The following is a 27,647-nucleotide window of genomic DNA, read 5'->3' as shown; positions in this document are numbered from 1 at the left end:
TCATACCTTTCTGTTCAAGCATGATAGGTCACTCAGAACCCATTTTTCAAAATATGGCATCTGCTTCTTTAGACAATTATCTTGATACATGCTTTATTTCATACATAAAATTCCAGGTGCTTTATAAGGTTAAACTTTGAGGAAATATATCATTTGATTTATGGAGTAATTAACTGTAATAGATTTGTTTTTTGTGCTCAGTTGATGATACCACTACAGGTGTTTCTTTGTAAAATACCACATTCAGTGTATTACTCCTCTGCATAAAGTCCTTCAGGAATTTTTCATTTGGGTCTTTAGGATAAAATCCGATTGTCATAGCTTTACTTTGTGACCATACATAGTCTGCCCCTGACACGAGCTTCCAACCTCATCTTCCGCTTCTCCCTTTTCTGAGCACTTAACTGTAGGCAGTTGGATGTACTCATGTTCCTAACATATATGAGTACTTCTGTCTCTCTGTGTTTCTTCAGAACTTCTCTTCAACCTGGAATGACTTTGTGTCTCTTTTTCATTTACAGAAATCTTATCTGACTTTCGTGGATAAGTGTTTTCACTTTGCCCATGAAGTCATTATTGAAATATTCAATTAGGGGAAGAGAAGGGAATTTAGTTGGAGATGGAGGAAAACATCTGAATATCCACTATGGGGCAAGTACTGTGATGGGCACCTTACCTACATTATTTCAACAAGGGCTCCCTGTTTCATGAATTCCGTAACAGTCTTTTATTTAAGAAGACATCGTTATTATCATCCTTATGACCAACTTCATGGACATTAGTACATATCCCACCTTTATTATGTGTAGAGCAGCTCGCTTGGTTCAGGGTATACAATGATAAAGGAGCTGGGGTTCTTGACCTTGGAGGAAAGGTAAGAAGATTTATTAAAAATGAATAATGCAGACTACAAAATAATGCAAAAAGATACTAATTCAGAGAAGAAGTGTGATTACTAAATATTGACTAAAAATATGTTCATCAACACTCAGTACCTGGAAGAGTACTTTGAATGATAAACCTTTATTTAATGAATGAACATAATTGCCTCACACTGTTAATTTTATGATAATATGTCTTAGCCACTTTCCTCATCCTTGAGGACCAAAAAAAAAAAAAAAATGGGAGGATCCTTTTTACAGAGAATTAAGTTATTGCACAATACTTGTTTGATTCATTGATTTGTGGCTACTACTGTTGAAATTTCAAATATGTTTTTGTTTATTTTGAGTAGCTTGGCTGTAGCTTAATATCCAGCACTGTTCAGTGTTTTATGCATAATTACAAGGGATATAGTCTTAAAGGATATATGAGCCAGAGAAAGATCTGAGATGGATTAAAGCTTAGTATGATTTAGAAGTAATTGGGTAAGTTTAAGCAGTACCTGTCCAGTCATGACCTCTTTGTTTAATGAGGAATTGTGTTTGCTGTTGCAGAACATTTCTGTGGACTGGAAGGTTTCCTTGTTCACAGTGAGTTATTAATACCCTATTATAACCCAGTTTCTTAATATTTTCCCAAAGCCTAGTTTTCAAGGACACACCACTTAAATTGGTGGTGAAATATTTTTCCATTTTAAAAAAATACAGTGGTTACTTTTCCCATTATTTTCTACTTACTTATTTTATCATAAAAATGAATATTTTGCTGGCATGGCAATTCTTTTTCAATAATTAATATACTACAATATATATTATAATATACAATATATAATTATAGTATACTCTATTACAATAATTCAATACCCAATATATTGAAATTGGATTTGATAATTTGCGAATTATCTTTTATAAATTGGACCTTAAAAGAAATCCAGAAAGAAAGAATGGAGGGAAAAAGAATCTCAGTATCGCCATTACCATGTTTTTTATAGGTTCTTTTCATTTCTCTTGAGAAATAGAACTGTCTGTAATACCTCTGCAAGTAATATCTCTGCACAACTTGTTTTTGGACACTGTAATCTCATTTTGAATATATTATTCCAAGATATAAAAATTGAAATTTGTGCATGAGTTAAACTAGCATTTTATTCTGAACCTACTATAATAAGTGGATGTAGGGAAAGTTTGTCTTTTTTTTCTTTTTTTTAATACAGCAGTGTGTACATGTCAGTCCCAAACTCCCAATCTATCCCTCCCTCACTCCCTCCCCCCCGGTAACCACATGTTCATTCTCTAAGTCTGTGAGTCTGTTTCTGTTTTGTAAATAAGTTAATTTGTATCATTTTTTTAAAAAAATTTTAAACAAATTCACATTTTATTTAGGTTGAAATAAACTCTACAAAATTGATTTTCTTCACCAAACATAACAGCAATATTTTCTGTATTATTCCTAGATAAACCACAAAACACTTATTTTTGTAGGTTTTCTAGGTTTTGCTTGTAAATCAAGATGAGGCAGTAGATACAGTCATGGAAAAAGAAGAAAACAGACAAATCAGTTGTCAGTATCCATGCTCTCTGATCCTGTCTTGAGCATGAGACAAGTGTTCAACATATACCTGCCAAAAAGATTATGAAGATGTAGGCTCAATAAAGGAATGCACACAGCAACAACCAGTTATGGAGCAACAATGGCAGGCTCTTCCATTCAAACTTTAACTATAACTTGTTCCTTTAACTTCATTTGATGAAGACAAAATCTACACTGAAATCCTTTTTTGGCAAGCTCACACATTTCTCTTACAGTCTGATAATTTTCTTAACTGTCCCTTACAGATTTTTAACAGCATACTTAAAACTCCTACTATTCAAAGGTCATTCATGAGCTTCCTTGTAACATTTTATAAAATGTATTCCTTCCTCCCATACCTCCTTAAAATTTATTTCTTCAAAGTTGATAATCTGCCTGTATCATTTTTTAGATTCCACATATAAGCGATATCATATGATATTTGTCTTTCTCTGACTTCCTTCACTTAGTATGATAATCTCTGTGTCCATCCATGTTGCTGCAAATGGCATTATTTCATTCTTTTTTATGGCCGAGTAGTATTCCATTGTATATATACCACATCTGAGTAGTATTCCGTTGTATATATATCTCCATACAGTTCTCCATAGTGGCTCTACCAATTTACATTCCCACCAACAGTGTAGGAGGGTTCCCTTGCTCCACACCCTCTGCAGCATTAATTGTAGATTTTTTGATGATGGCCATTCTGGCTTATTGTAGTTTTGATTTGCATTTCTTTAATAATTAGCAAAGTTGAGCATGTTTTCATGTGCCTCTTGGCCATCTGTATGTCTTCTTTGGAGAAATGTCTATTTAGATCTTCTGCCCATTTTTCCATTAGGTTGTTTGTTTTTTTGATATTGAGCTGCATGAGCTGTTTGTAAATTTTGGAGAATAAACCCTTGTTGGTCTTACCGTTTGCGAATATTTCCTCCCATTCTGAGGGTTGGGAAAGTTTGTCTTAACTGTGATGGAAATAAACCTCACACCAGTACAGAAAGTGACGGAGTCGTGTAATTAAGCACAGTCAACTACTGCACCAGGAATTCGAGGTAGTATAAAGCTGTAAATGTTTTGATATTACTCATGCTTCTTTTTTTCTCTTACAGGTGTTAAAATGGGTAGAGGAAGCGGTTCAGGCTTCCAAAGTTCACCTCTTGTCAACAGATCATTTGGAACAGGCTGTAAACACTTGGAAAATTCCTTTTGATCCCAGTCTAAAAGAGGTTACTGTGTCTCTGAGTGGCCCTTCTCCAATGATTGAAATTCGCAATCCTTTAGGTGAGATATATGGGACATTCATATAATAAAATAGAAAAACCATGAAAGGTAAAAGATTTTTTTGTACACTTGTTCAAATTAATGCTAACTTTATGAATAAATTCAATAAATCCAAAAGTGACTAGGGAAGATGTTTAAAAATTAAAACTGAATGTTTTTAGTGATAAGTATTATTGACTTAACATGAGATTCAAAAAGCTAAAACTCCTAACAATTTAAACAGATCACATGTACTAACTTAATTGTAGGTAAAGTATCCAAAATAAAAAATATTTTTATTGAACCTGAAATCGTATTTTCCTCATCTTTATGTAGGGAAATACTTCACAATAACTTATTCTGTAAAATTCAGTATTTTATGTTATTTTTAAGTGAATCACATGAAAAAACTCCTCTTAAAACCACTGATTAATTTTTTTACTGTATCATTTTCTTGATACATTTTAATTTTATAGGAGACAATCATTAAAAAACAAATTCATGTTCTCATTAGAATGATGTTTTAATTTACTTTGCTTCCTCAGTAATTGTATAGTATAACCCTAAGTTTTGGCTTGATTCCATTGCCAGCTGAATATTATAATAAGACTTAATGTTGAATAGTAATCTAATAAAAACAGAAACCTCATTTTTCTTAATATTTGCATTTAGAAAAAATTTTTAAACCTACTGATGTTTGCAAAATATTTTTATTCCCATTGTAGCTTTAGTATGTGCTACATTTTTTTTTACCTATTTGTGAATATTTATAAATGGGGAAGGAGTAACTATCTTTCTTACTTATTTGAGTCTTAGAAAATAACTAATACCTTAAAGAAAATAGCGTATGAAATTGTCCTCAAAGGCTTCATCCACACTAACAATCAAATTGAAATTTACAAGCAAGCAAAATCTGTTTTTCAAGACTTCTACAGGTTTGGTCTTAAAAATGGATTTGTCTTTAGAAATGGATTTGTCTTTTTAGGTAGCATTCTTCTAATACCATCCATGCTACCTATCCAGGAAAGATTTGTGTTTTTCATTATCTGGATACTTAAAAGTACCTGTAACCATTGCCTTAAGTTTCTGCTACTTTAAAAAGTCATTGATATTGATATTTTAAAAGTCATTTACAGTGATTGTAAAGCTTTTGATGCAAACATAAAATTCTTATAATTAATTTGTTTATATAACTGCAGAAGTAGTCCGTAGGAGAGCCAAGAGTGAAGTGAATAAGTAAACTATGGCTTAATTCCAAATTTGCTTTTCTTCCTAAGTTCCATCTATCATGCTACTTCATTACACTGCCTCCTTTAACTATTCCTATGACAAGTAAAAGCCTTCAAGCTGTGCTTCGTGGAAAACTGAAGTTGTACACTTTATGCAAAGATATGCCCAGGGCTCTTATGTTAGTAATACCCTGAGTGATCTTCCAAAAGACATTTATTCTGTTTTACTGTTTTTGCCATCTATCAAGTGTAAATGTCTCTGGGGACTCCACATAACTTCTTGGTAGCCATAATAGTTACCTAGGCTGGCTTTGGAAATATGATTACAGCCTGTCATTTGTTACTCTCTTTATAAGATCAAATCAGCATAGCAAATAGGAATGTTACTTCAATTCCAATATCCAGAAATGCTAAAGTTGAGTATATTTTAGATATAAATAAAATAATGTTTTGAGCTAGAGGCACAAATGTCCATCAGGTAATTTGTACTGGAAATGTATACAGCTAATATACATAGCTGAAAGAAAGATTATGCTTGTTACCATTATGTCTATCTTGCAGGGAAGCTGATAAAAAAGGGGTTTGGCCTGAATGAACTATTAAGTATTCATAACTCTGCCAAGGTGGTGAATGTTAAAGAGCCAGAGGCTGGAATATGGACAGTGAAGGTATTTTATAGTCTATTTGTTATTTTATTTTGGTGTTGGCACGTTTTATAGAGTGTATACAATATTTATATCTTCTCTAGCAATCATAGAGAACGCTTTTACTAAAAAGCAATATACATGGTGTGTTTGTAGGAGGTGTCTTGATCACATGAATGGATAGTGTTAAGTTTTGATGACCACTAAAGGCATCAGTACCACTATAAATAGACTTAAAATTCTTGGATAGTTTTCCTATCATCAAATCTGCAGATTGATCATGTTAGCCACTGTCTGCTTCCAAAACAATCAGAGATGGAGCCAGTAGAGAATGATGGTTGGGGTATAGGCCCCAGTATGGAACTGCCCTGGGTTTGAATCTCAACACCGCCACTTAAAAGCTGCATTACGTCAGAACTATAACTTCTCTGTGCCTTGCTTTCCACCTCTGTAGTGTAGGATGGCAATAATAGTCCTTTCCTTCATAGAATTGTGCTGAGAATTAAATTAAGATGGTACAAATGAAGTACTTCGCATAGTTCCTGCTACAGAATAAGCTCTCAAGCACTGCTGGTTATTGGTATTTGGTGGATGCACATTCATTGTGTACTTTAACACAGAATGGTATTTGTATCCTAGAATTAAATTGAGTAGTATATATTCACTCTAAGAAAGCACTGTATTTTGGCAGTATGGAGGAAAGAACATACCCTCAAAATTCAGGATGCCATAAATCTGAGATCTAGTTCTGTTGCACATTATATGTGGGACCCACTCTAGTACGTGGTCTGAGTGGCTTGCCCATATTTCTCAAAATTTTCAGTGTGCTCTGGCCTATTTCCAACTCAGGTACCCGTGTTTCTGTGTCTGAGAGGCTTTTTTTTTGTTTAACCTGAACAGGAGAAGGCTGTTCTTCCGGAGGATGAAGCCCCTCAAAAGCAGCTTTCAGCCCCTGCAGGAATAAGCTCCAGCGAGAGCAGGCTTAAAAGCACACCCTTTATGGGCTGCATTCTTTTTCCTGTGTTACCTGCTCTTTGCTCATTAGCATCCGTCCTACCTCCCAAGTGAACAACTTACTCTAGAATCCTTCCGGGACAATTCAAATGAAGATACCCCTTACATCATTTACTGTTTCATTGTCTCAGCTTCCCTCCATAAAAAAAATGGGATCAATGGGCTCATAGTTCAAATTATTTAGCTTCTGTGAAAGCTATGCGGAGGTGTTACACTGTAGAGATTCAAGGTGCTATTTTTGCATGCCAGTTTTTTTTAAGGAATACTTATATTAACTTTACCAATTTAAAGAATGAAAGTTTTCATTGTAACTCCATTTAAATCCTAGAATATCAATTTTTTATTCTCAGAACTCTCAGCCTTATAAGGAAAATAGAAAGTGTAATATGGATTTTTAAACATGGATAATATGGGATAAGGGTGTAAGTAAAAAGGCAATGTGAGATAAAATTAGTAATTTTTCATTGAATAGACCAGAAATGGTCCCATCTGCCTGTTTTATTCACCCAGCTCCTTGCACATAGTAGTTGCTCAATATTTATTGAGTGCATTAGATTGTCAACAATGAAGTGTTTTGCTGTTATATTTTAAATAAATGTGGCCAAATTTGATGTTATAGTTATTTTGACCAACTTGCCCAAAATATGACTAGATTGAGTCTGACTTTCTGTGACCACAGTAAGAAGGAGTATAAGAAGTTCTGAGTCTCTTTATCCGTCAAACACTTTAATTTAAGCATGACCTAAGCCAGCAGTGTCCTGAGCTAGCAAGTTCACTAAGGTAATTCATTCTTGCTCTCTGAATAGTGACATTAAGTTATCATTGATTTTGAAATATGTACAAGTGGTGACACTCTTCCGTATTATTAGCAACTTATTGTAAAGTATTTGAATCCATTTTGCAGGTGATTTGGATTGCTAGCAGTGGTATTTCCTCTAGTAAAACTCTTGCCTAGAAGAGGGATATTTTATATGTCTGATGTTTTTCCTTGTGCCCAACACACCTATTCATTCAGTCTGCATTCAGTAAACATTTACTGAGCATCTGCTTTTGGCCATGTTCCGTGATACTTAATGGGCACTGAGTACATCTTAATTGATAATTAGAACAGAGAAGCACTGAGGATTAGTCTGTGAGTGAGGAGAGAGAGGATAAGATGGTGGGAACACTGTAGACAGGTTTCTAAGCTCGGTCTCCTGTAATTAAGAAAACAATAAAAAGACACAGTACCTATTACCATATTACCTTAAATTTATATCTAGTCATCACCAAAAAGCTTCTGGTCCTGATGTTACACAATTTCTAGAGTACAATTCGTGGTAACTAAACAAAGGATAAAGCATTACAATGCGAGTAAAGATAATAAACTTATTTTGCTCCTAAACGAAATGCCAAAATAATGTATTGGGTTGGTGCAAAGGAATTTGAGCTGAATCTACTGACATAAATATGGCTGTTGACTTTGGATCTCCCTTTTGAATGGCTAATGAATGATAACGTTTTACACGTGCGCTTTCTCAAGCGGAGAAATGTCTGAGATGAGATAGCACATCCCTGGTGCCGTCTCCTGTGCACTCTGCTATCTGGCAAGTGTCTGCTCTATCAATGGAATTAATAATGGCTTTTTGAATGTTTCACATAACAGTTTTAATCTCAAGTATGGAGCACAGGCTATCCCTTAATTGACCTTAGCCTGGTATTCAAGGACCACCTAATTGAGCCTCAACCAGTCTTTCTGGTTATCTTCTATCACGTGCCTTTCCACTCTAATATGCTTTTGCAGTGTCTCTCACCCTCTCTCTTACCACATTCTCATGGTCCATGCTCTGTCTCAAGCTGTTGCTTCTCTCTAGAATGCTCTTCTTACTTTATGTCTGACAGGTAACTACCCACTAATGCTCAGCTCAAATGGCAACACTTTCATCAAGATGTTTCTGACTTTTTTCATCCAGAACATTCTCTTTTCCCTCTGGCTTTCTATTGCAATTTTTCTGCACCTCCCTTTTGCATTATTTTTCCCCTTTCTGTCATATTTATTTCTGTACAGATTTTGTCCTCCAATTTTGCTATAGACCAGACTGTGTCACCAATATATGCCATAGTGCCTGGGAAAGAACTGTATAAATATTCATGAATAAAAATTAATACACTTATTCTGATGATACCCAGGGAAGCAGGCAGAAACATTGGTTTAGTTCACCCACAGTTGATATACTGACACAGAACACTTTATTATGTCCATGATTTGAAATGCTATGAGAGTGGCGATTTCTTTTCTTTTGTGGTTCTCCTCTGAAACCCTGGCAATTTCTTTTCTGTGATTTAGTAGGACATTTTCACTAAACATAGACAATGAGTCAACTCATCAGTACAGTTCATATAAATGACTTGGATGTTTTAGGTTGCCTGTGATGCAGGGGAAAACATGCCAAAAAGAAGTCACTGAAATGAACTGCAAGTGTTATTAAAAACAAAGAGAAGGTTGTTTTATGCCCCTGAATTTTCATTTGTAGGGAAGCTACAAATCCTGAATCTAATTTCTGAGAAAAAATATAAATTTTCCATTCGGGCAGCTGTATCTGTATATAGAGTATTTGAACATAACCACGGAAAGTCTCAGGCCAAACTGTGTGCTCTGCTCTTTAAGGGAAACTTCCTGCAAAGACATTAAATAACTGTCAGCACCCATTAGGTTTAGGTGGTACAGACTTTCTATTAGTCTAGGATTATCAATGTGATCATGTAATTTAGCACATGCCCTGGGGTGTTTCCATTAAGTAAATTTGGCTAAACTGTCCTTATATAATCTCCAGAGGAGAGAAGGGAATGTACCCAACCACATGATTATATTGAGATTCTGAGACTAGTAGAAATATTCTGTTTGTAGATAGTTATTTTGGTTGCCAGAGCCTACTAATGCATTTTCTATAGGATAAGGATGTTTTAGAAATCATACTCAAGTGACACAAACTTGCTAAGGAATCATAATTAAATAAGCCTCAAGTCTACAAAGGACTGCACAAGTAGAATATTACTCTGGCCTCCAATTATTCTCACCTGGTGCCTCTTTTGAATAAGCCTTCAGACTACACCAGGTGGATTATTTAAATGGATTAGATATGGCATTAATTCAATGTTTAGGAATGCTGTATAGTAGATTTTTTCCTGGAATATTTCCCAGTTATTTTGGTCTGCCAATATCAGATTGTCAACCAAATGGAATGTTTCCTTTAAAGACATACCTGTACTCTTGTGTTTTTGTATAAATGTGTAGAGGTGTGTGTGTGTGTGAACATATACAGAATTTACTCTTTGTTTTGGGTACATTTCTCTCCTTGTATCACATTTCTTTAAACATATAATACCTAATAAAATGATAGTATTTAAATCTAGCTGGCTTTATTATATCTTTATGGCTGGCACAATGCCTAGCCCACAGTAGATTCTCAATAAATATTTGATTAAAACCATAATATTCTTTAATTTGTAAAGAACAGTATGTCATATAAGAGTAAAAACTTTAAAAAGAGATGGATGTCTATTTTAATTCAAGATACACTACTTAGTATCTTTTTGACCTTGAAGAAATTACCTAAACCTCTCCAAGTCTGAGAAAAATAATACCTACTTAATATTGTCATGATTAATTTAGATGTTGGTAAAATGTTTAAATGGTTTCTGACACATGAATGGTAAAATTAGTTAAATCTGTTATTCTTATTCTCCTGAATGTGTGTAAATTGTACCTATATTTTCTATCAATTCAGATACACATAAAGGTTTTATTTTTTACTTGGTTTATTTATTATTTTATAAAACATTGAAACTCCTTAGGAGAGAGAAGTTAAAGCCAACTCTATCAGTCACACTTTAATTCAGTTTATAACGGGGCACGACTCCATTTAGTACCAGGAGGAATTCTTCCGGCTTAATACAGGAAAGTTCATTCCTCACTGATGTCACATGTCCTGTGAGGGCTGACAGGTGTTCTACTTCACATGGTCACTCAGGAACCCAAGCTGATGGAGGTACCATCATATTTTGAACACGTGGCTTCTCTTAGTGGGGAAAAGACTAGACCATGTGCATTGAATAGAAAAAAGGAAGGAATTGTGTCACTTCTCTGATGAGAATTTTTTGTGAGTGACAGACACGCTTTACTTCCTTTATAACCCATTGGCCAGAACTATTGTCATGGCCTAATGGTCTGCTGGAGCTGGCTCACAAATGGCTCGTGTAGAGTCAGTTATGCACTTTCTCTTCCCAGCTCTGTGTTCAGTGACATCCTGTTGAGAGCTTGAAGTCAGCCACTGTGGTAGTATTTACATCACAGAAATTGGCAAATACCCCAAATTAGGGCTTTCTCTTTTCAGAGAGAATTTTACCAACACTCCACTAACCTGACCCCTCCTAAATGAGAGTGTATTTAGAAATTTAGAATGGCAAATGAATAGTTGCGTGGTATTATTGTTTTCTATGCCATAGCGTCCAAATCAACTCAGAGATTATGTTATCCTAAAATGCTGTGCATAGACCTAGAAAGAGTATTGAGCTTGGAGTAATTGCCATTTAACTTCCTGTCTAAACCTAAGCAAGTAATCATTTCTTTGAGCCCCAGTTTCTTTATGGTGCTATAAAATCATTTTTGGATGTAACAGTATTTTGTGAGATAATGTGTGAGCACACTTAGCATAATGTGTCTAGAAAAATTCAATGAATTCTTGATGACTCTGGCATTAGTTGGTCCTAGGGGAATCTAAGGAAAAGTGCCGACATTAAGCATTTGGATGACGTAGTATCATTTATTAAACCTACATATATTAAGTGCCTATTGAGTAAGATTTTATAGGTGATATATATGATATAATTATTGACTTCAGGGGCTTTCAATGTAGAGAGGGCTTTCAATATTTAATAAGCCTTTATCCTTAAACTAAAAGTAGATCCATCTACAATAGAACTGACCAGGAAGCTATCAGAGGAGCAACTAATTTTCCCTGGAGCTCTCCATGGTCCTTGCTTCATGGTACTTCAGCCTGTCCTGCTTTTTCATTCCTCATAGACTCACTCCAATTCAGAAGCCTACACTCTGGTCCACTCTGCTCCTTCTTTCCTCTTACTGCTTTGTGGATCATGGCTACCTATTTACAATTATAGAATGCCAGTGGGTATCTAGTCTAACCTCATCTTTGCCTCAGGTCTGCTCATACTACAGCAGCCTCTGTATTCCTGATTCAGATTCTTCTGCAACTTGATCAACATGACATTCTAACTCAGGATAGTAGTGTAACTCATTATGAACCTTTATAAATTGTATGAATAAATATACTCTTTAAAATACAACTCTCAGAATTTCAAGCCCATACAAACCCAGTTCAGTGTCTAGTGCCTAGGAAATTTCCTGTTGTGTTTGGAACCATTATGTTCCAAGCATAAGATTTCCCTCTTCTTAACTACGGAAAGCATGAGGTGAGGATGGCTCTGTGCCAGAGTGATGCTTCTAGATATTCTGTGGTGGAGAGATGCTTTTTGGAGCCAAATTCTAATTTTATTATAACCCACAGTTTAAATCTACATGATATAAAGAGCAAATAGAAAAACATTAAATCAGTAATTTTTGTCTTACTAATTTAATTATATATATAGAAAATGCTGCTAAGATGGCTAAATAATTCAGAAGGGAAGAGAGGAATAAGAAATACACAGCTGGACTTCCCCTCTGTTTAACTTCGTTACGGAATTAGCTGAATTTTCTTCACCCCTCTAAGACCTTCTTATCATTTATTTCTCCTCCCACACCACTCTGTCCATAACATGTGAGAATCCAAAGCCTTCTAATGCTTCTGGAGTTTCCTGAAGACTTACTTTCTTTTGGTCTCCTTGCCTCCTGATTATTTGTGTGTTGATTCTAATCTTTTGTACTTCGATGGAGGGTAAAGCTCAGCCCTTCAAAAATTTCGTAGGAAATCCACTAACAAGAATCTTTTGTGAGTTTAGTAGATTTGCCTATAGATTTGGGGACATATCTTGAAGTGAGTTGTGTCCTTTTGCTCTCTCCTTGCCCCCCCATCCTTCTTTCTCCCCATTTTGTTTCTGCTTCTCTCCTGTGGATAGACTCAGGAATTCCATATTACTCTTCTATTATGTAGAGCAGTTGGGTATATTTCAGCTTTTAGCTCGAAACCAGCATAATTCAGTTCACTGAGATGATCATGAGAAATGCATGGGGTAGCAGCAGAGGTCAGTTTCTGGAGCCTCACTGAGTTTACATCCCAGGTCTGCTACCCACTGTTTATCTGTGACTTTGAGCAAGTCACTTTACCCTTCTGATCTGTGAAATGAAGATAATTATAGTATTATCTCACAGAGACTTTTGTGAGGATTAAACGTGATAATTTACATAAAAGATTTGCCTGCTGTACAGAATGCATTTTGTATATGTTGGTACTTTTCTCCTTCATCCATTTACTTGTTTGTTTAACCATCATTATACATAAAATCTTTTTGTTCCTATGTCCATAATACTTGAAAAAAGGGAACTCAGCTAAGAAACAGACTAAACTAATAGCTTACTTTAAGAAAACAGATTAAAATAATAAATTATTGGCACTTTCTCGTGATATATTGTGTTCCTAAAATAATGTCCAAGTATTGTTGTAATTCTTTTAAGAGAATGATTCGAGAATGATAAATGCAGGCATGAGTATTAGAGGTAATTTTAAAATAAGTTAGCTTAAAATTTTTCTTTGCATTTTATTTTTAAACTGTAATTTTGGTTTATTTGTGATGTCCCTTGCTTCCATTACTCTGATTAACCCAGAGTTGGATGTCATTGTGCATAAAAACTGATTCGCTTGGAAATATCTTTTACTTACAAACCCTTTTAAATTCTATGCAGGCATTCCTACTGTTTACAGTATAATATGTAAATAAATTAAGATTTTCTTAACTAATTACGCTTCCTATTCTTAGCATTTCTCAGAGAATAGTAAAACTATGTCCTTATCTCCACCTACTTTTTTGTTATGCTATTTGGATCAAAATTAATTTATTTTCCAATAATTTTATAGAGATTGTAAAGGACTCCCTCTTCATCAACTCAGCTTTATTTTTAATGTATTATTTAGCAACAGGATAGCATATTTTCCAACACTTAGGTAATTTTTAAGTTTCTCACTTAGCTACTAAGCAACATTTTTTTCTTTTTTTTTGCGGTACGCGGGCCTCTCACTGTTGTGGCCTCTCCTGTTGCGGAGCACAGGCTCCGGACACACAGGCTCAGCGGCCAAGGCTCAGCGGCCCAGCCGCTCCATGGCATGCGGGATCTTCCCAGACCGGGGCACGAACCCGTGCCCTCTGCGTCGGCAGGCGGACTCCCAACCACTGCACCACCAGGGAAGCCCCTAAGCAACATTTTTTAAATGGACTCGCTATCAGTTGATTTGTGCACAGACACTTGGTAGATGATTAGCACTTAACAACGGTCATTAGGCGGATTGTGTGTTATATTTACCCTTGGTAGCCTCAAGAGCTGTTTTATCATAAGGGACTTTCTGAGCAACAAGACAACTAACAGCAATAGATGATGTCAGTGAAAAAATCTAAATCAACTCATAATATTGACCATTTCATTTCTCTTTTACAAGAAACCGGTAGACAATAGTGTCTTCACTATAGCTCTACATTATCTAAAGCAGTTGAAAGTAGACTTAGCAAGGTTTTGTATAGCCTTGTAGGAAATCCTCGACTTAAAATTGGTTTATGATTGTAGTTTTTTTTTCTTGTCTGTTATGTGAAATTCAGAACACATTTTCCTTTAGAAATAACGCAATAAGTGGTGGTACTGAGACTCCTACACTTACACTTAGAATCCTTTGTTACCCCTATGAAAATGAGCGATAGTAATAAGCGGCATCGTTTATACTAAGAATACAACAATGTTTTCATGAAGATGTGTTTTTTTTTCTTTTTCCTCACCTTCATTTTCCTTTCCGCTGAGTTCCTGCAAGTTCTGCTCAATGAGGAACATGATTGGTAGCAACAGGGACATATCTCCTCACCCTTTCTGTCCTCATTGCCAAATAATGAGTCACAGTGATGTAGGGAAAACTGTGTGGTTTGCTGAGCCTTGGAGCTGGCTTATCTTTAACAATGCTGTGGCTTAATCTAGCTGTTCACTATATTAAAATCATATATATATATATCTATCTTTTTAGCACCTTTTGTCATGCTATGATAACTAAATATGTGTTTCTCAGTGTTGAGATGGAGAGCCACGTTGGCATACTGGTGTTATCATGTGAATGCTTTCTCTTACTCCTATACTCTGCTTCTACCTAAATGCTGCTATCATATAATCATTTTATTTTGAGACAAAATCTCAGTGATCAATGTCATAAAATAATGGTGAACTCTTGTTCATAAGCCTTTAGATGGTTTTTGAAATACATGTTCCTAAACTCCACTGACTAGAGATTCTGATTCAGTAAATCTTGGCTGGAGCTCAGAGTCCATATTTTTACAAACAACCAAAGTGATTTTGTGTAGGTGTAGATATAGGTGGTCCTTAAATCATATTTAGAGAGATATTGATGTAGAGGCTAACTCTGACTTACCTTGCCCTTGGGAGACAATGTAGCATGGTGGGGAAGAGCCCAGAGCCTGACTTTTGGATTAAAACCCCACCTCTGCAAATTAGGAAAGTTAGGAAACCTTGTGAACTTGGACAAGCTGTTGAATAGCTTTGGTGCCTCAACCTCCTTATCTGTGCAGTGGGGATAATGATGATACCTACCTTATAGGGTTGTAATAAGGATTAAATAAGCCAATGTATTCAAAGAGTCTGGGCACAGAGGAAGTGCCCAATAAATGTTAGTGTTTTATCCTGTGACCCTAATCCAAATTATCAATATTTATTATTTATGCACATATGGGTAACTTCAGTGCTTAGCTATTCAATATCTTGTTCATCTCCCTTACGAGGTGTTAACTGAACTACAGGCTAGTCTGTGCTTTTATATATGTGCCTTTTCTGTAATTCTGTCACTGCATTTACTGCATCCTCTTGAAGATTTCGCTTTCTCCATCTTGACTGTCTCACTGGCCATAGACCCTTACAGGGTCAGGACCTTCTTTTCACTCATGTTTGTATCTTGAGCACTGAGTGCCTTGGCTGGACACTGCTGAGCTGAGGATGCCGTTTGGCTAAAAGTTGGAGAATGGTCGGCTCTTGTGCTTGTCCTGGCTGTCTCTTCCCAGAGGCAAAGAGAAGGGAAATATTTTCATAATAGAACCTGGATGGTGTTTAGGGGAGAAGATTTAGTCATTCGTTCATTTCACAAATATTTCCTGAACATTCACCATGTGAACCAAGTCCATTCACTATGACTACACCCCTCTATCTTTTACCACTGGTCATGCAATATAAAACTCAGCTGTTTTGTAATACATATCCCCTGGGATATGTATTACAATACATACAATACATACAATACATACAAGTTTTGTAATACATATCCCCTGGGATATGTATTACAAAACTTGCATTGAAGTTACAGAATCACAGTTTAGTTCAAAACACCCAGATCAAAAACCTCAGTGATCGGACATCAATCCTAGTTAAACACTCTGCAGTTTCCCATACCGGTTAGTGTCTAGTGTGACCTGCATCCTGGATCAACTGCTGATAGAGTTTGTCATTAAACATTTTTCAGACGTCTAGCAGTGGAAGGCACTCTGTTCGCATCACCGGCCTCAGTACTATTGATTTTCGAGCTGGTTTTTCCCGAAAGCCCACCCTGGACTTCAAAAACACAGTCAGCAGACCGGTGCAAGGTTTGTATGTTCTCATTACTTCAGTTGGCGTAGTAGATATTGAAGTGCAAAAGAGTTCTCAGACGGTGTGTGATTTTATAATTTTGTGGTATTCAATAAAATTGGGAAACATAGCATCTTTATTTTAAATATGATTGCACTCTTGACCTAGTAACTGTTTCTCAAAGTGTGGTCCCGAGGCCAGTGATATTGAAATCACTCAGGGAGCTTATCAAAAATTAAGATTCCTGGGGCCCACCCCAGATCTGAATGAGAATCACAGAAGGTAGGGCCCAGGAATATGCACTTTAACAAGCACCTCATTGATTCCTACACTTACTAAACTTTGAAAACTGATGACCTAGATCTTGAGACTTTTTCCTTACTAGCATCTTACTTGCCTGTTGTCTAGGTGAAAATGCTGCATGTGTGTGTGTGTGTGTGTGTGTGTGTGTGTGTGTGTGTGTGTGTGTGTGTAGTTAAAACGTTAAAGATACCATATAGCATTATATGTTCCAAGGTGAAATTATTGTTGATTTGAAAGGTGCTTCTTCCTCTTGTTTTATTCATGCAACAAGATTTATAGTTAAAAAGAAGGCTCAATTCTACTGTGACTTTAAATTTCTTTTTTCTGATAGTTCTTTTATTTTTATTGCTGCACTTACTGGAAGGATACAGAATAGTGAATCTTTAAAAGTATTCATATAACAAATATCATATAACACAATATTCATAATTCTATTCTTTCTACATATAAACATGATTAAATACCATGAAAATAATTACTTAGGGTTTCCTAAGTTTCTCTGGTCATGAATAAACTGTCTTTTATGTAGGGAAGATTCTACAACTGGGCCACAATTTATGGCAGTCTGTAGTACTCAAATGTATGTCCTTATTACCTGTTATTATAAATACAAAACTTACTTGATAGATAACCTCAGGTGCATGTTACTTGCAAATGATGACAGTTCCTTTCTCTTGTAGGAATACCTACCTATGTGCTGCTGAATACTTCTGGAATTTCCATCCCAGCTAGAGTAGATCGTCTTGAACTTCTGAGTATCTCAGGCAGCTCTCTTAAGACAATTCCTATTAAATATTATCCAGATAGAAAACCTTATGGCATATGGAATATTTCTGACTTTACACCACCAAATGAAGCTTTCTTTCTCAAAGTAACAGGCTATGATAAGGATGATTATCTCTTCCAGAGAGTATCAAGTGTTTCCTTCTCTAGTATCGTCCCAGGTAAGGTATCACTTTATTCAACACTGGAGTATTGATAGTTTAAGGGGCTGATATGGTCCTATGAGTAAAGAATGGACTCTAGAGAATTCCCTAGCAGTCCAGTGGTTAGGATTCTGGGCTTTCACTGCCAGGGGCCCCTGGTTCGATCCCTGGTCAAGGAACTAAGATCCCTCAAGCTGCACAGTGTGGCCAAAAAAAAGAAAAATAAGAAGAATGGACTCTAAAGTCAAAAATAACATCCTCACATTATTATGGGTCACCATGTAGAAGAGCATTTACACTTAGTAACACACGTTTTGCTAACCATAAAATAGCACATTCAGAGTTTCATATTAAGTCTCACTGATTGTAGATCTGAGAATTTTGATTACTTCAATCAGTGTGAGAATTTGAACTGGGAAGTTCTCGTGCTCTTACTCGCCCTGGCATATGTGTTTAATATTTGATTAGCTATCTGATTTGGCTAAATGTTTATATACAATTGTCAGAAACCTTTCTACTTTGAACAGTAGTTCCCTGCAAATAACTGGTGATGATTTTGCCTTTTTTGGTTAGTTAGTTAATAAGTAAGCTAGTTACTTATATATTTGCTGTTATTTCTCAAGGCTGACGACAGAATTCTGACCAAAACTTTAGAGCTGTATGTAACTTGAACCATGGACTGACAAGGATACAGAAGGATTGTTTCTAATATTGTACTTTTGGGTGGAGGGATAACAGTTGATCATTTATACATAAGGTTATGATTTGGGAAATTCAGGAACCACTCTGTAGCTATTGGTTAATAGCTGTAGAAAGGAAACAATAGCACCAACCTCAGTATTTCCTCATATGCAGTATTCAAAGTTAGTTGTGTTAGCCCCTGAATTGAATGCTTTAAAAAGCTATTGGATTCTTAAAAATCAATTTTTTCATTCCTTTTTGGAAGCAGTTACCCTATGAATTCAATTCTAGGATATGTGTGTTGTTTTCATAGTTTTACATTTTTGAAATGGAACTATGTTCTACAATTGATGATGTATTGTAACTTATCTGGTAGCTTTGTTTTCTATCTTGGTGGTACAAAAAGTGTTATGTCTTAAGGTCAGTGGAGTCTTAGATTCAATGAGTACCTTAGTAAAGGGTCCATGGAGATAATCCAGAAATTAATAACCTTTGAACAAAGAAAGATAAAGTGATTTTTCATGATTTAGATTAACTGGAATGCAGAGAATTTACTGGAATAATTTAAGTATAAAGCTTTTGAATGGATTAACAGGAAGTACCAAATATTATTGTGACCTTCTTGCCCATGTTCTTTTTTTCCCAGATGCTCCCAAAGTTACAATGCCTGAGAAAACCCCGGGATACTACCTGCAGCCGGGCCAAATTCACTGCTCTGTTGAGAGTCTTTTGCCCTTTACCTTGAGCTTTGCCAGAAATGGAGTTACACTTGGAGTAGACCAGTACTTAAAGTGTGTAAATGTTTCCATTAGTAATAATTTATAGCACTAAATACAAATAGATACTTATTTTAATGTACTTTTTTCATTAGACATTCTTATTTATTTGCTTCATAGTCTTGGAATGTAGCAGTGAGCAAAACAGACACAATTCTGAACCTTTGTGGAGCTTATATTGTAAAGGAGGAAGACAAACAGATGATAAATATAATATGATAATATAATAAATGCTAGAATACATTTAAGAGTTGATTCAGGTTTTATAGAATCTGAATTTTACACAGTTTAAGGGTCCCTGGATAAGGCAAAGAATACAAAATTATGAATACAAAGTTAGGTCCTGAATTTTGCAAGAGTCCTTGCAAATGAAACTTAAGCTTTAGTGGCTTGAGTATAAACGTGTCTCTGAATCTGATTTAAAGTGTTATGGCAAAAAGTAGAGCAGGTTAATTGGGGCAAGTACTACTGGTTGGTGGAGTACATGTGGTTTTGGCCAAGTTGCAATTTTAAAATTCAGAGTAGGGGCATTTGAGCAAGGACTTGAACATGGTGAGATATCCAGGTCACACAGATATCCAGGGAAGAGCATTCACACACCAGGAACAGGCAATGCAAATGCACTAAGGCCAGAGTCCACCAGGCACGTGGGAAAGAAAGACGGGAAGGAAGCCAGTGTAGCTGTAGCCCAGGGAGCCAGGAGGAGAAGAGTAGAAATGAGGTGTGTGCTGGGGGTGTGGGCCAGATGGAGCAGAAGCGTGTGTGGTCACTACCGCAGCCAACAGTGAAGGGAAGTGGGCTAGAGGGCACCAACTTCCGTTGTGAAGATGGGTGAATTTTCTAGACAAGTTTAAGGAATCTAATGATAAAAATTAAGTAGGCCTTGAAAACTAGAGGATGATTTCTGGCAAACTGTTTTTTTAAACTTACTATGAAACTACATTTGGGGGAAAAACTCTTAAGAATTATTTTACAAAGCTTTTACACTGGTAATTCAATATTCACGTAAATAATTTGTGTAACATGTTAAATATTTGACAGTCTTAGCTTATACAATCTCCTTATGGGGTCATTTTAAGCAGAAACTATGGCAAGAATGTTCATTATAACTTGAGAAAATTTTCCATTGTTTAAACGTTGGACTGTATTATTTCCTGCTATTTGCTTAACATACATCTTGATGATTTCCTTAGCTGCATATTTAATAACCAGCAACATAACTGACCAAGATATCAAATGATGAAGTTACAAAACTGAATGATGAAATCAAACAATTCTGCTTCGTGTTTAAATAGTAACAATTTTCAAAGACACTTGGGATTCTTTATAAGCATTAATTTATTAATTCCACACAATTCCTCTGAGGTAAACCACAAGGATTCTCTCTTTCATTTTTCCAGCCCTGTGGCCCAGAGATGTGACATGCCTTGCTGACATTTGTTAAGTTCTTTGGGTGTAAGAGGCTAAAGACATAATTGGGCATGGGTGATGATGGATTGATTCTCTAATCCCAATTCACTTGCACATCTCTGCCCTAGATTTCCTAATAACTCCAGCTGCATGACTGGATCTTTGTTATGTGAGTCACTGTGGTCTCTAGGGGATGTAGGAGAGAATTAGTTTCCATCAGTAACAAGACACATTTCTATCTGACATGTTCCTTCCCCTGTTCCAAGGGTCATCCCTTCAAAACTTTTTATCGTGGCCATATAATCTTAATGCTGACTGATAAGGGTACGTGAAAAAGAGAATTGTTTTCATGTAATATTTCATAAATAAGAGAGGAACAAGTATAACTGTAAAGAATATTCTGTAAGCATTCCATATAGTAGTTTTGTGCCTTTGAATAAATTACTTGTCCTTCTTCCTCAACTTTCTAGTTTTTAAATAAAGGGCCTTAAGACTAGAAGAATTGTCATCTTCTGTTCTAAAATTTCTGCATGTCTCAGTTTTTGATGAATCCTAAAATATGCTTGGCTCTGAAGTAGGCACTGCAGAAGACATGAACGACGTGTGTATTTCAGACTCCTACCTTCCTGGAACTTGCCAGTACCTCCTAGACAATGGCATTTGTAAATTTGGGCTTAGCCTACTGCTCTTAAGCATTCATGATACATCTTAGGTGATCAATGCAGCACAGAATAAGCATACTCCGTTTTCTTCTGAACGTGACAGTAAGGACCACTGACACCTAATGCAGATGCAAGTGAAAGGAAACAGTATTAAGTGAATATTCTCAGTTACTAAAATATACGGAAGGATCACCTTGCTTATTTTCTCGCTTTCCTAATGACAGGAACCTGTGTCTTGACTTTCTCTTACAAACTCTAGGTTAGTGGTAAATGTACATTAAGAGCTCAGTGAATTCTTCATAGTGGTTTGGTGATGGGTGTGGTTCATTCGGATGGGGAGAGATCTGGAGTTATTACTGTGAGGTATCACATCTTGTACCACTTTCAGCTTCAGTGGAAGGTGTCTTGACTGCAGTGGGCTTTTCATCTCATCTGTATCTTGAATGTTTAAAAAGTTTATACATAGCTATGGTTGATTATAAGAAAAAATTATGAAAATATTTATGACATTGCAATCATATTTTAAAACAATATAATGCTTGTTTTATAGATTATTTTAATGTTTTAAATAAGGATTAAATAGCTATTACTAAGACATTTCCAAAAAATGAGAAACAATTTGAAGAGTGTTAGAGGACAAAGTATAGATATTTATTAAATGAATGAATATGTAATATAGCAAAGGGATTTATTTTACCTAAATGACAACTTTGACTGTAAAACTGATAATCTTTTTCTTTACTCATTATATACCTAGATTGAACCAGGTATGGTCTATAGCCTTATGTAGAGCTTATATATAAGAAAGTTAAAGAGGATTTATCTTTTGGGAACCAAACGTTTGTTTTCTACCTTCACACTTGTAAATTACTAGTTGAGTTGCTTTGGCTAGAACCCTCACTGAACATGACCAAAACCTGGAAATGAGAGGGGAAGGAGAGAGGATTTAAAGAGTGTTTCTGTACCAACTTTGTATCTTATGTTTTGACGTAGCCAGAGAAGGTCTCCTAAAGAAATTTCCAGTGACCCTAACTGGACACAGGCACAGGCTATAGTTCTCAACAGCAAAGTTATAGGCCTGTTCAAAGAAAAAAAGAAAGACATATGAATGTGAAAATGTGGGGAAAAAAAAAAAGTGGTAAAATGATCATTAGTTTGAATTAAATGAGTTTTGAGGGAAGATTAAAGATATCTCCCTGATATTTTCTCAGTAAAAAAAGTCCCACTCTTCTATCCTCTGCCTCTTTAAAGTTTTTCTCACATTTGGAAGTCAGTTCTTTTGTTAGAGCCTACGAAGATCAATAGAAAACAAAACAAAACAAAACTTACTGTCTTTATGTTTTTTGCTCAGAGTACAAAGCTTAACTTTCTAATTAAAATACAAAAGGTGTATAATTTTTAAGCTGTGAAGAACTCTGCATAATTTTATCAATAAAATTATGATAATTATGATAATAAAAGAACTCCGTATAATTTTAAGCTAAAATAACTTTTTTTAAGCTGTTTTTTTGTTGTTTTGTTTTGTTTTTGTGGTACGCGGGCCTCTCACCGCTGTGGCCTCTCCCGCTGCGGAGCACAGGCTCCGGACGCGCAGGCCCAGCGGCCAATGGCTCACGGGCCCAGCCGCTCCGCGGCATGTGGGATCTTCCCGGACCGGGGCACAAACCCGCGTCCCCTGCATCGGCAGGCGGACTCCCAACCACTGCGCCACCAGGGAAGCCCTAAGCTGTTCTTTTGAATGCATAAAACAAATAGTGGAATCACTGTTTTCAATTTGGTCTTGTTTTTGTAGTAACTAAACATGCTTCTATTTTCTTACCCCAGAGAATCGGCCAGTGTGACCTGGGATATTGAACAGGTCACTTTGTCTGATGAAGGCTCCTATGAGTGTATTGCCGTCAACAGTGCAGGGACTGGACGGGCAGAGACGTTCTTTGACGTGTCAGGTAATTATCCCTAATTGCTTTGCAGTTGCCTAAGTATTAATGTAGCTATGGAAATGGGATGTTTGTTAATCCAGGCTTCACTGCATATTAACTGTGTGACCTGCCTTGGGCCAGTTACTTAAGAACTCAGTGCCTTGGATCCCCTAACTATAAAATGATGACAATAAGAGTAACAGTCTCTATCTCATGGAGAAACTGAGGATTAAATGAGACAGTGTATGTCAGGCACTTAGAAGAGAGTCTGGCACATAGAAACACCTAATAGACATCAGCTGTTTTTATTATTGTTGTTGTTATTATCATTATTATTATTATGGGGGCTCAATAAATATTTTTTGATCTCCATATAGTATTTTCCATTGAAAAAATAAAATATCAGAAAAGGGAGAGATCCATTCTGATAATAGCAACGTTCAACTTTCCCTTTCCCTCTCCCATATTTATAATGAGCAGAGTGCTTTTGTGAATGGATTCTGACATCTAAGTTGAAGACAATAAGGAAAGTATCACATTCAAAAAACATAGGACCTCAGTGGCTACAATATTGGTATTAAGAAGGGCAGAAGTCATGCTAATTAAGTTACATTTAAATAGTGTGTTTCCTATGAATAAATGGGCAAGGCTCAGATTACTTTACAAGGTAGAATATAGTTTAGTGAAAAAAATTCATTTTTTCCTCTAATCTCCCAGATTAGAAACCCAAAAGACTACCATTATCAATGAGAAACCAAACAGACTACCATATATTATCATTGATCAGGACTTAAGCCACTTACTCAGCATATATCTAGAATTTATTGGAAACTTTGTTTTGACTCAGTTATTTTCTACCTGCCTCCTAGCCTAGGGTTGCTGTGTGTTTAATAGTAAGCCTGTTCTGACTTAAATGTGCCTGTTGAGTTTATAACAATGTCTGAATTGTCAATTTAGTATTGATGTGCATTTTCTTTGGAAAATTTAAGACAAAAGTAGCCTTATAACTGTAGGGCTGTTTAGAAGCCTAGGATTTATGTTTGTTATCATTAAGTCCAAGCTGAACTTTAAAACAGAGGCGAGCAAGCCTGTTCTTCTTGCAGTAGATTATTCATTTTCTCTTATTCTTAGAAAAATAAAGTTCGTCTTCTGAAACAGTTTAGCAAGTTGACGTGCATCATAAACTATTCATTTTTTTCATCTCCAGTAATTACGAAAAACATTGGAATCGTTGTCAACATTCCTCAGCTTCTGGGGAAACTAACACTTGAGCACTTGAGGGTTTTTTTCCCAGCAGTATTAATTAAGGGAAGGACAATAGGGAAAGAGGTTTGAGTGAGTTGATTCAGACATCTTGCATAAATAACTGGAAAGTACCAGAAAGAACTCCTGAACTGACTGCTAAGAATTTGGCCCTGTGGTATCAGTAACTGCCAAATATACACTCTACATGTGCCCTTCTAGTATTAATCTGTGCCAGCCGAGCCATGGTATTGCTAGGAAGTTTTACTGTACCAAAGCCACTTTTCAGGAATTGTGTCCCACTGGTTAATTATGAAAGAAGGGCAGAAGCGTGGATTGTATGACAATGACTGTAACAGCAGAAGTAGCAAGCAAGTGCCCCTTTGGACTTGAAAGCGTGGACATTTCTTTCTGGGCTAACTTTTGTTTAATCTTCCAGCCTCAAACCTCCACCCAGGTCCTGGCTCAGCCACCCTACTGTCACTACTAACCAGCACACCAGAATCAGATTTGAATTCACAGGATAATTAGATCTCATACTTCGGACAGGAGTGTTGGGAAAGCACGGCATGATGGAATGGTGATGTTTTTGTATCACTGTGGGTGAACATTTATAAAGTCAAATAGCACCCAAGAACTGTTTCAAGAAAAGTTAAAGCTCTAGCAATATGTTACTTCATTTTTTTTTTCAGCATTTCCTTCTAGACAACATTTTTAAGGATTTTTGGTTCATTGGAGATATTGGTTATTGATATATCGGTTTTAAATGCAAAATGGGTATAAAAAGAATTATACCTCTTTATTGCATATAAACATATAGGAAACAATGAACAGAACTGCAGAAGCAGGAAAAAATTCTTTACAAATGATATTTTGTACTTTACTTTATATTAATTTTCTCTACTGAATTTATTTTTTTAGCATAATGTCCCCCACCTGCAATGCACACATACATACAATACCAACATTTTGGCTTTAAGTAAAATTGAAAAGAGAAAACTTGTCAAGGGCATGTCAGTGACAGGCAATCTTAAATTTTAATTTCAGGATATTCTTTTAGAACAGGGTAAGACTTGGAAATAATATTATACCACCTCATCATTTTATAGCTAAAGAAACTGAAGCCCAGAGCCGGCAGGTGCCCCATTTCTGATCAGATGGATAGGTAGTGAGAAGTAGATTCTTAGCCTCCTGACTCTCAGTTCAGTGATCTTTACCTAATGTCACAAGGCCTATGCTTATCATTCTTTCTCAGTTTTGAGGTTTCATCTCTGGTCCCCTAATCCTAGCCTCAGCCATTCTTTCACTTAAGAATGACTGCCCCTCATCCTCCCAGGACCAGGCTGTTTCCGGTAACTTGTTATCTTGGCCTCTTTTGCAAACTGCTGTAATTCTCCATCGTCTCCTCCATCACCACCAAATTTATTGATGTATGCATAAATATTTCAGTGCATATACTATTATCTGTAGATATTTATGCAGTGATGGTATTGTATGTCATATTTAAAATCTCCTCTCCTCCTGGATATTAGCAGAAAGTTGGCATTTTACGTATTTGAATTTATATTTGAAGAGGAAATAGACTCTGAGGCAGATTTTGCACGCAAGAGGGTTATTGCTGAGTTTCCTAGGAGAGAACACCTGTAAGGGAGTGGAAGAAGTTAAACTGTGATATAATCACACCAGGGGCCTCAGCTGATCCTACAGGGAGTTCTGGAGCTGGGGTGACCCTGAATTGAGGCAAGAGAGCTGCATCTTTTTCCTTCATTAAGTGGTCCCTGGAAGTGGGCTGCACTGGAAAGGGGGTCTAACCCGAGCATGTTAGCTCCCTTGGCCATGAGCTCAGTAGCCAAAAAGCAGAGCAGCTAGGGAAATGAGTGCCTAGGTCCTTGAGAAGGATCTAGGTGTGCACCCTGCCTCCCCTGTATGCCCATAATATGGGATTTTACATTTTCTAAAATTCCCTAGTCTAGTTGAAGAAGTTTGTTTAAAAAGAACAAAAAAAGAAACCCACACAAAATGTTTTGTGGTCTTCAAAAAGATTTTGATACAGTGTCAACACGTGTTCACAAATACTCGCCTTCGGGTCTTTGATGGTCCATACCATCTTGTATGTTAGCATCACAGAGCCTTAGTGCTAGAAGGGGTCTTTCAGATTACCTAATTTAATCATCTCATTTTTCAAACAGGGAAACAAACGTTGTGAATAAATTGACTTATCTAAGGTCATACAGCTAGTTAGGGATAAAGCTAGGCAGCCTCTGTTTGCCAGACTTAGCAAATAAAAACATAAGACGCCCAGTTAAATGTGTCTCTAATATTTCATGAGTCATACTTATACTAAAATGTTATTTGATATTTATCTAAAATTCAGATTTAGCAAACCATCCTGTACTTTATCTGTCAAGCCTAACCAGACTTCAGTCAGACCTTCCTAACTTTCTCCTGTACTCTTTCCAATTGATTCATTAGCTATTTTCATAAGAGATTTTAAAAACATAGCAGAATTGTCAAAATTAAGGATTTTTAAAATGATTTAGAATAACATATACTCCTCTAAAAATGTTTGGAAAACAAAGATAAATATAAAGGAAAATATGAAACATATACACACTTCTCTCTCTCAGCAATGACCACTATGGTTTTGGCGTATTACTTCTAGGTTTTATTATAGGCTTATGTTATTCATCTGCACGTATATATAGTTTTGAATAAAGAAGTATAAAGTTGGATCTTGAATATCTGATACTCTTTCACATTTAAACTGAAACAGACACATGGGTTTCCAGCTAGTTTTTATTGCTATATTATTGCTCAATAATGGCTTGCTGTGGCAGGTTATTTTAAAGCATTTGGGCAGAGTGAGCTTTACAGGGGCATTTGGATTTACAGTATTCTCAAACCTAACTAGAGCAATATGTGATTTTCTCTCGAAATGTAGTTAAATATTTAATTAGTAAGTGCCTTTTGACCACATCTGAAATGCGCGTGCATTACTCAATGCCTTTTGTGTACATGGTCCTATGTGTATAATTTTTTTAAAAGTCTATGCCTTACTGTTAACTTACCTTTCTTAAATCCAACATTCCTCATCTTCACTGGGAGAAATTCATCTTACTCTAATGTACTGTGTCTTAATGAGTTTATAATCCCCTTAAAGCTGATACCATTGTATCTTTTCCATATCTACCATACTTCATGCGCCATTTTCTTTAAAACACTAAGTAAATGGTTTTAAATTTTAAAAGTCCATAAATGCTACTTTCTTCAAAACTCAAATCAAAATTTGACTCATTCTGCAATCCTGAAT

At 36.1% G+C, this 27,647-nt stretch overlaps 1 protein-coding gene across 1 annotated transcript in view; it reads left to right on the top strand.

Annotated features, from left to right (window-relative positions):
- HMCN1 (hemicentin 1) overlaps positions 1-27,647 on the top strand; it is a gene marked incomplete at its 3' end in the record, with an annotated part of 530,768 nt that overhangs the window by 185,618 nt on the left and 317,503 nt on the right. The window contains exons 5-10 of the mRNA XM_082833486.1: positions 3,564-3,735; positions 5,505-5,611; positions 16,315-16,435; positions 17,402-17,665; positions 18,975-19,119; positions 23,001-23,122. Of these exons, the coding sequence (XP_082689612.1) occupies positions 3,564-3,735; positions 5,505-5,611; positions 16,315-16,435; positions 17,402-17,665; positions 18,975-19,119; positions 23,001-23,122 (931 nt within the window). The remainder of the gene's footprint in view (positions 1-3,563; positions 3,736-5,504; positions 5,612-16,314; positions 16,436-17,401; positions 17,666-18,974; positions 19,120-23,000; positions 23,123-27,647) is intronic.

The sequence above is a fragment of the Leucopleurus acutus genome (genome assembly GCF_964270905.1).
Source record: "Leucopleurus acutus genome assembly, chromosome: 2".
Classification (NCBI taxonomy): Eukaryota; Metazoa; Chordata; class Mammalia; order Artiodactyla; family Delphinidae; genus Leucopleurus; species Leucopleurus acutus.
The sequence above is the reverse complement of the archived record's forward strand: the minus strand, read 5'-3'. Positions and strand labels throughout refer to the sequence as shown.